The sequence below is a fragment of the Mytilus trossulus genome, chromosome 7 (genome assembly GCF_036588685.1).
Source record: "Mytilus trossulus isolate FHL-02 chromosome 7, PNRI_Mtr1.1.1.hap1, whole genome shotgun sequence".
Taxonomy (NCBI): Eukaryota; Metazoa; Mollusca; class Bivalvia; order Mytilida; family Mytilidae; genus Mytilus; species Mytilus trossulus.
The window spans coordinates 2,480,595-2,489,480 of NC_086379.1; the positions used below are offsets into that span (position 1 = coordinate 2,480,595).

At 30.3% G+C, this 8,886-nt stretch overlaps 1 protein-coding gene across 1 annotated transcript; it reads right to left on the reverse strand.

Annotated features, from left to right (window-relative positions):
• Window positions 1–200: 200 nt before the first annotated feature.
• Window positions 201–8,330, reverse strand: LOC134726098 (uncharacterized). Its single transcript, XM_063590495.1, has 6 exons — window positions 8,254–8,330; window positions 3,854–4,040; window positions 3,124–3,203; window positions 2,294–2,404; window positions 1,348–1,356; window positions 201–442 (listed from the first exon to the last, which is right to left on the reverse strand). Exons 1-6 carry the CDS (start codon window positions 8,327–8,329, stop codon window positions 201–203), a joined length of 705 nt encoding a protein of 234 aa, XP_063446565.1. The 5' UTR covers window position 8,330.
• Window positions 8,331–8,886: the final 556 nt, after the last annotated feature.

Here is an 8,886-nt window from a genome sequence, read left to right on the forward strand (position 1 = left end):
AGTGGTGTAGAAAGTTATCAAAGGTATCAGGATTATAATTTAGTACGCCAGAGGCGCGTTTCGTCAAACAGAGCAGACCTTATGTCATCGTATTGTCATAAACTGAATAAGTATATATTGTTGTTATTCAAGGCAAATGAACAAAAATATACATTTTCTGTTTTATTTTCAATTCTTATAATATCATTCTGATATGGTTTTTAATGTCCATTAGTATGCTTGTGTCTCCTCCTAGCACATGGTTTCTTGGTTCCAATGGTCGTTGGAATTTCGGAAGTGGTCGTGGTTGGTGTGTCTGTAGTAACAGTCGTTGGTGAATTCGTAGTGACGCCACTACATTCCGTCGGGATACTACCTTCTTCTGGACAGGATGTCATTATATTTGATGGACAGAAAGATGGAACTTGGCATACAGCGGGAGTAACTGAGTCTGGATATGATGCTGAAGATCGCACAACAAATATCATATAAGCATAAGGGAGCAAAACAAAACATATATGCATGTAGTTGCCTAAAGAGTTTGAAACTTATACTAATTTATTTTGTTCACCAAACATGATTAATAAACTATGTTGCCAAGTCATTCCATATGAAAACATTTGATACAGGTCAATGTGTTACCTCATTTATCATTTTGTTTCAATTTAAAATACAACATGTACAAATATTGGCGATGAAGATTTACTTTAGGTCTGACATGTCTGATTTCTTAAGATTATTCTGAATTTTTCGATTTGATAATTGAAAACAACAATTTGAAACACACAACGGCAACGTGATGACAATTGTTGATTCATATACATTATTTTGTATCAATGATCATGGTTAGAAAACAACAAACGTATAATCCTTTATCTACCTGTCTATAGACCAATGTAATTCTGTAATGATTTTACATATTTTTTTATCAATACTAAATCAGAAAGACCCCGCCCATTCATTTCATTTAAAAATGTTCTTTATGTCTTTTTTCTTATGATATAAAATACAAAAGAAGGCCGAAAAGTCTACATAAGTTAACATTTTGACGTCAACAGAAAACAAATGACAACATATTGTTGGATGCCCAATGACATCATTTCTCAGAATTTTGTTATATGCAGTTTTACAAAGAAGAGGTTGTTAAAATGACTGATTAGTTTACATGTTGTGTGCATTATATTAGAGAAAACCGGGTTGTCTTTGAAGCTTGGCTTTCGAGAAGCTCTCGCAAATGTCCGCTTTGCGTCGTTAAGAAATCTCAATATGCTGCTGCAATTTCTGAGTAAGCTTAGCATCAAATATACACGTGAAATGGTATTTCAAGTATCCTTGTCGTACATAATTTACTTTGTTACCTATACTTACATGGTTGTTCTATGAAAAAAAAAACATAGTATGAAAAGATATTATTATTCTTTGAAACAACAAATCATAGTTTTAAACATTACATTATAGTGTGAAACAATAAATCATAGTGTAAATCAATAAATTATAGTGTGAAACAATATATTATAGTGTGAAATAATAAATCATAGTGTAAAACAATAAACTGTCGTGTGAAACAATAAATCATAGTGTTAAACACTAGATTATAGTGTGAAATAATAAATAATAGTTTTAACAATAAATTATAGTGTGAAACAATAAATCATAGTGTAAGACAATAAATTGTAGTGCAAAACAATAAATCATAGCGTGAAACAATAAAAGTAGGAAGTGTGCAATTTTCTTCAATTGCAGAATAATTTCTCTAAAATTATGGTAATGGAAACACAAACTGATATGCTTGCACTACCATGGATAGAAACTAACGATTAACTATTATGAGTCACAGAACTTGGACTTTAGTTCTTGTAAACGTAGCAACTATTGTCGTGTTATTAAATATCAATTAGCTAATATTAATTTGTTCGATGTGTTTTATCATTTGATTTTGCCATTTGATTATGGACTTTCTGTTTTTAAATTTTCCTCGGAGTTCAGTATATTTGTGATTTCACTTTTTTGTACACATATTGTTCTAGTTTAAAGTTTCTTTCTCGAATAAGAGAGATACTAGTCGGCTATAAAAGACCCTGACATAAAGAATATGAAACAAGTTAATTGAGAAAATTTACGATCGAATTTATAACAAATTATGTTACGAAATTAGGAAGACTGACATCAACCAATGGAAACCACTAAACTACATGTTCCTGACTTAAGACAGGTACATATTGAATTACGCAGGGTTAAACATGTTTGAAAATGCCAATCCTTAAAGTTAAATTCAGTTGGAATCATTGATAATTATTTCTGTGAATAACCTTACCTATTGCTACGACTGTAACTGTGTTAGCATTGTTTACTCCGCATACTTCACACAATTGAGACTGATTTAAAGCTGAACTTACATTCTCAAATTCTTTAGCATTCAAATTACCTAAATAAAAAAAAAAAAAATTGATAGCAGTATCGCTGAATCGATGCCAGTAGTAAATGTTATAACGAATGTCAAATTTGTGTTTTTTTTATTACTTCATGACCTATAAAACAACAAAACCATAAATATTTAATAAAAAACAAGTTTTTAACAATAGTGTCTTCGTCTCTGGCAATTTTATTGCAATAAATGGCAAATATTAACACCGACATGTTTTCTATATTAACACATTCTAAAGTCACAATATTAAACTTTGAACTTATATGACAGCTGACAGCAACCGACGACGATATTCAGGTTACCGGCTTTTCACCGTGGAAATGTATATGAGACATGTGATCGGGCTAACATGTTTCATAATACTCAATTCCCATTTAAGCTTGAATAAAAATATTTTGATAATAAACTTAAACGCGTAAAGTTATAACTATATAAACCTATTATTTGATCAATGAACAAATATTCAATGCTCTTATCATACGTAAGATCACAAAAAGCAGGTGGAATATTTACGGAGTATGATAACAAATTATAACCAAGCATCAAATTTCCATTTAGTATTGACATTTATTCATTTGTTTTTAAATTGATACCAGGTCTTCTTTTTCGAAAATTTAAAATAGATGTTAGCTTTTAAAAGAATAATCACTTTTTCAAAGCAGACATTGAATACTGACAATAGCACGTTTAACCAGCAACAATTAATTATATTAACTTACCTCGTAAGACAAATGTAAAGTTTGATTGCCCGGCTGTGTAAAAGATTGGGAAACACAAAAATATTGACGAGTTTTCTACTCTGAAAAAAATATTTAGCAATTACCATAAATTTTTCGACCCTTCCCTTGTTTGTTTTGTTATTCGATAGATACCAAAAGGTTTTCTATCTGGGTTTCTTGAAAAGCCAATTACCTACATCAATATTGCAGGATCAAACGGCCTTAATGGTAAAATTAACGATAAGAACGTTCTCATTGTTTTTATTCAAGATATATCACATTCGGAATTCCTTGTAAATATATTAAGCTGTTAATTGACAAGTCAGGGAAACACAAAGTGACATGTTTCTGTTTCTACTTAGAAAGAGCTACAAATAGATGAAGGCATTGCTGTCTGTTAATGTTTTTACGAATGACCCCAAGATTTGATTATTCTCGATATTGTCGAATAAGCCCTGCATAAAAAATAGACTAAAGGTTACAACAAAACACTTTTCTTTCTGTCCAAATTTGTGATCAATTCGCCGTTTTAGAATCAAATGCATTCTGGGTAAATTTTTCAAAAACGTGCACTTACATCTTGTGCTTGGTTTAAAATGTTCTAAACAATGGAAAATACAACCAATGACGTAACCTCAATTTTATTTTGCTGCACGAACATTGAGATTACCCATAGTCATTTAGATTCTGAAAGTCGAATCACAAAATGATGATTATCTGTTGAAAATACCTGATAATAAGAAACTGTTCAGATACTTGAAAACAATTAACTGAATCACCGAAAACGGTCGCTGCCGATCCGTCAGCATTGAAAGTCCACGTTGTGAATGGTGACTCAGCATTAATTAAATCTTGATACAGATCAAATGTTTTATTTCTAAAACTACAAGGAAAGGTACAAGGAAACTCAGATTGACCTAAAATAAATGAAATATGGTTGGTATACATGTATAAAATAACATATGGTTGTGTATTGAAAAAATGCATGATGACTGGAATTGAACGACATAGAATTTTGGGTTATTCCCAATGTCGTATTCAGAAAGTGCAATTATCTAATTGAAAATTGATTAATAAATGCTAGTTGGATGAATTATGATAACTGTAACTGAACATGACTACATGTATGTCTGTTTAATTTGTTCACGCATCGTTGTCAATATATAGGAATCTGATCAAATCATACAAGTGAGAGGTTTAGCTAGCTATTAAACGCAGGTTCAATCCACCATTTACTACATAAAAAATGTCTGTACCAAGTCAGGAATATGACAGTTTTAATATTCATTAGATTTAATGTGTTTTAGCTTTTGGTTTTGCCCTTTCATTATCGACTGTCTGTTCTGAACTTTTCTAGGAGATGTTATATTGCATCCTTTTTTTTTTATGTTTTACTGTTTATTTAAAGAATATTTAAAGGAGATGATCATCACTATACATTTTCGTTTATTGTTTGGTTAACAAGTTTAAAAAACAACAATGAGAACTGCTGTCCAGTTGTTCTTTTGGATAGTTTTCTTTTTGAAAAAGTGTCAAGTGGTCATATTCTACTAGTTTATGTATCTTAATTTAGAATGTTATCATTTATTTTTTTTGTAAGTTGAAGTGGTAACTTTAACATAATTAATCATATTTTCACACCCTGAATGAAAAACAATGTATAAAAAAGTTAGTTCAAGACATTCAAACTATATAACAAAAAATATAATAACAAAACTAAAAAAGAAAAAAGAAAAAAGAAAATAAAATCATCGGAGAAATGAGATTAATAAACAATGTGAAATCGTTCTAAAATAATTTATAAAATGATTAGTTCAAAACATCCAAACCTTATAATAAAAAAGGCCATTACAAAACAAAAACTATAAATGAAAAGAAAAAAGTCGTAGAAATGAGATTGATTAACAATGTGAAATCGTTTAAAATTATTAATGCAATTTAACAGAGAACCATTATTCTAGATTGGTATGACTATTCCAAAGTAGATCTATTTATGTTTTGTTCTATATTTGAGTTATCAGATTAAAAATATAGATACTTTACCTGCAGTAAATACAAATACATATATTGTCTTATATATTAACATAATTATTGTGTCCGTCTTCTGTTCTTATTAAAACTTTGACAACAGTGACATTATCAGCATATAAGTGAGAGGTTTGGCGCTATAAAACCAGGTTATATCCCCTATTTTCTACTTTTGAATATGCCTGTACTAAGTTAGAAATATGACAGTTGTTGTGCATTAGTTTGATTTTCTACACAGCTACTTTTGCATAGGTACTATTTCTGTACTAAAATATGTAGTACTGGAAATTTACTTTTAATATTTAGTACGATTTCTTTACTTTAAAATTATTGTAATATGTAGGTTCTTGTATTTTACAGTACTTGATTTGTACTAATACTTTGGTACAGAAATAATACAATATTCCATGTTTAAATATAAAAATTTTAAGAGATTTGAAATAGAAAAACTATCAAAATGCTAAAAATGTAACGGTAGTAACCAAACATCTGACTGTAGTACCTAAATTTTAAGTACAAATAATGTACTGTTAAATACAGGTACCTGAATAGTACAATAATTTTAAAGTAACAAAATAGTACTGAATATTAAAAGAAATTTTCCAGTTCTACATATTTTAGTACAGAAATTGTACCTATGCAAAAGTAGCTGTGTACGAGCTATCCTGTGCAGTTGCAATTTGTCGATATCTGTTTGTTAGTTTATAAACTGTTGCCTTATGTACATCAAATCGAGCCACTATGTCAGTAACACTCATTCCAGCATCAACCCTTCAAAGAGCTTTCTGACGGTCATTTTCGGGGAGGCCTGGTTGACGCCCTATGCAATTTGTTCAAAGTTGCATATGTTTTTCTTACCAAAGGTGTGTTTCTAAACATTAGTCGAAAAGATATTTTTTTCATATCGTTTTCAAAATACAGGTACAGAAGGTAAAGCATCAATTACACGTGCAAAGCTGAAATGGCGCGACATCAATCACCAGGAAAAAAGTACGACTGTTTTAGGTACAGGTAAAACTATTTTTATTTCTCCAGAAACGACAAAAAAATTAATAAAACAAAGAAGAGTGTTGATTAACTTTTTTTGGCGTAGTAAAGTTTAATCTGAAACCAGATCAAATATCACTGTTCATTTCTTTATCACGTGTTCATCAAAAGAAAGAAAAGTGACTAAGCCACCTTGTATGAAATATATTCCAGATAAATTAAAATACATTTCTTTTTATTTTATCATCAATTGTGTAAGAATGAATATGAGTATTATTATACTATTTAACATTTAATTTTAGCTTTAATTAATCAAACAATTGGATCCCAGATAAATGCTGAACAATAGTTCACTAAAGTTTATATGAATGGTTAATACTGGTGTTTCGGTTCACTAAAAGAGGGACGAAAGATACCAAAGGGACAGTCAAACTCATAAATCTAAAACAAACTGACAACGCAATGGCTAAAAATGAAAAAGACAAACAGAACAACAATAGTACACATGACACAACATAGAAAACTAAAGAATAAACAACACGAACCCCACCAAAAACTATGGGTGATCTCAGGTGCTCCGGAAGGGTAAGCAGATCCTGCTCCACATGCGGCACCTGTCGTGTTGCTTATGTGATTACAAATCCGGTAAATAGTCTAATTCGGTAGGTCAAGTTCATGAAAGGGAAGGGGATTGTAGTTACGACGTAAGGAACATATCCGATATCATTTGTGAAACGGTTATTCCATAACGGTCAACCAACACGTGATGGCGTCCGTAAAATTTACGAAGGGATGATTTCAACTTCACCATTTGGAACTCTTGGTTTAATAGCTTCCTTGTGAGCAGTAACCCTCTATCAAGAAAATCATGAGAGGAAATGCAAGCACGGGAATATCGTATGAATTGGGAGTTTGTTTGAATGGTTAATACTGGTGTTTCGGTTAAAAACATATATTCTGTGTTTTATTAGATAATATTTTCAGGTTTTGGTCTGTGATATTTGAAAAAGTATATATAAACCTTGAAGCAAAATAATTCGTTGACAAAATAATTAAAAAAAATGTGCACAAAAAATGCATGTTGTACTGTTCTTATCTAGTATTCAAGGAGTTAGTTAGCGGAAACATAGAAATGTGGAAATGACATCCTATATTATAGCAATCAATTAAGAACGTCAGTAAGGTAGTAAGGTAGCCATTCGTAAAGTAATTACATTTGACATGTGTTAATTTTTTTAATTTATTAACAGTAACAGATGCTGCATAAATTCAGTGTCGCTGGCAAATATTACAACAACATAACCATGGCCAATTGGGAAATAAGAAAGGAAACGTAAAACAGGAAGAAGAGAAAAGAGAAAAAGAAAAAATTAAAACTAACGGCTGATTACACCAAATATCCATGAAAAAATAAACAAAAAACAATCTGAGTATGAACCAACTGAGTATGTAAAATAAAAGTATTTGCATGACACATTTGTTCTTGTTCAAATTGAAAAAAATATTTGATTTCAGATTCAATGCATATACTAATAGAACAAGGCAACGGTGATCTGTGATTCACTCCCTCCGACCCCCAACAAATAAATAAATACACAAAGTCTCACCATCAAACCTTCTTTTTGTCAAAGGAGTAGGTTCAGTAAGACCCCCTTTTGGCCCAAAAATATAGCAGTTTTAAAAAAAATGTAATCTTTAAGCTTTATTTTGGAAATTAAAATGCTTCTGCTACATAAATATGAGCTATTTTTTACAATACAATGCTCAAATATTGCGTTCTAGCATCAATAAGTCTTGTTAAATTACTGAAATCTTCAAAATTATAGCATTTTGGTTAATTTTTAGACGGTTTCGTCTAAAACGAACGTGGCCGCATTCATATGCATTCCTAATATTGAAATGTAAGTTGTATTTGACCGTTTTGGTCATCACGTGATTAGTCATATATACATGCTTGGTATTCAATATTTAGGATTTAAGCTGTGGTTGATAAAGATAAATTTATAAAAACGCTTCTGAGGCTTACACTTTTTGTAAATTGTTGTTTAAATTTCGCAGACAAATGAACTATTATTAATTATAAATGAAACAATATTAATAATAAATAAACTTTACCTGCAGAAAAAACATGAAGGTAGAACGTCAAAAAAATTACAATTTTCATGTTAATGTTGACTAGTCTATACTCCATGTTTGCCAAAAGAAATTTCAATTCTCAATTCAGAATATGCCTCCTTGTTAATTTTATATACCAACTGATTTTCTTGCTTGCATGTTTGTCTCATGTTTTTTTTAAACCAGATGTGACGAAGTAAACAAGTGTGAAGAAACAGTTGTTTTTTTCTTTTATGAAATCAATTATATATATATATTTGATACAGTGATGTTTCTATCAATAATATTTTTCAAATATATGAAATAAATGGGGGGATAGACGACGCTCATTTAACCCGATATCAACATACAATTAGTTACAAATAGATTTCGAAAACTTTCCACTTAATTTTATAGGTCTGTTTGATTTGAAAGCATAAGTTCCAAATATATGTTAATCATCGTTTTCACTAATATAAGAATGAGAATTAAAATTTTGTGGATCAAATCAGTCAATCAAATGGTTTCACTTTCAATGTTCACATTCATTTCCTTTGACATTACACATAATCTAATCTAGCTATTGTCTTAAATTGACGGTCTTTTGAATACGGATTCACTGTTATCACATTTTTCACTTGAAACTATTGATAA

Coding starts and splice junctions, on each gene's coding strand:
- LOC134726098 (XM_063590495.1), bottom strand. CDS start 8,329: ATGGAGTATAGACTAGTCAACATTAACATGAAAATTGTAATTTTTTTG. Junction 4,041..8,253: donor CCTTCATGTTTTTTCTGCAG/GTAAAGTTTATT, acceptor CATTTATTTTAG/GTCAATCTGAGTTTCCTTGT. Junction 2,405..3,123: donor CTTTACATTTGTCTTACGAG/GTAAGTTAATAT, acceptor TTTTTTATTTAG/GTAATTTGAATGCTAAAGAA.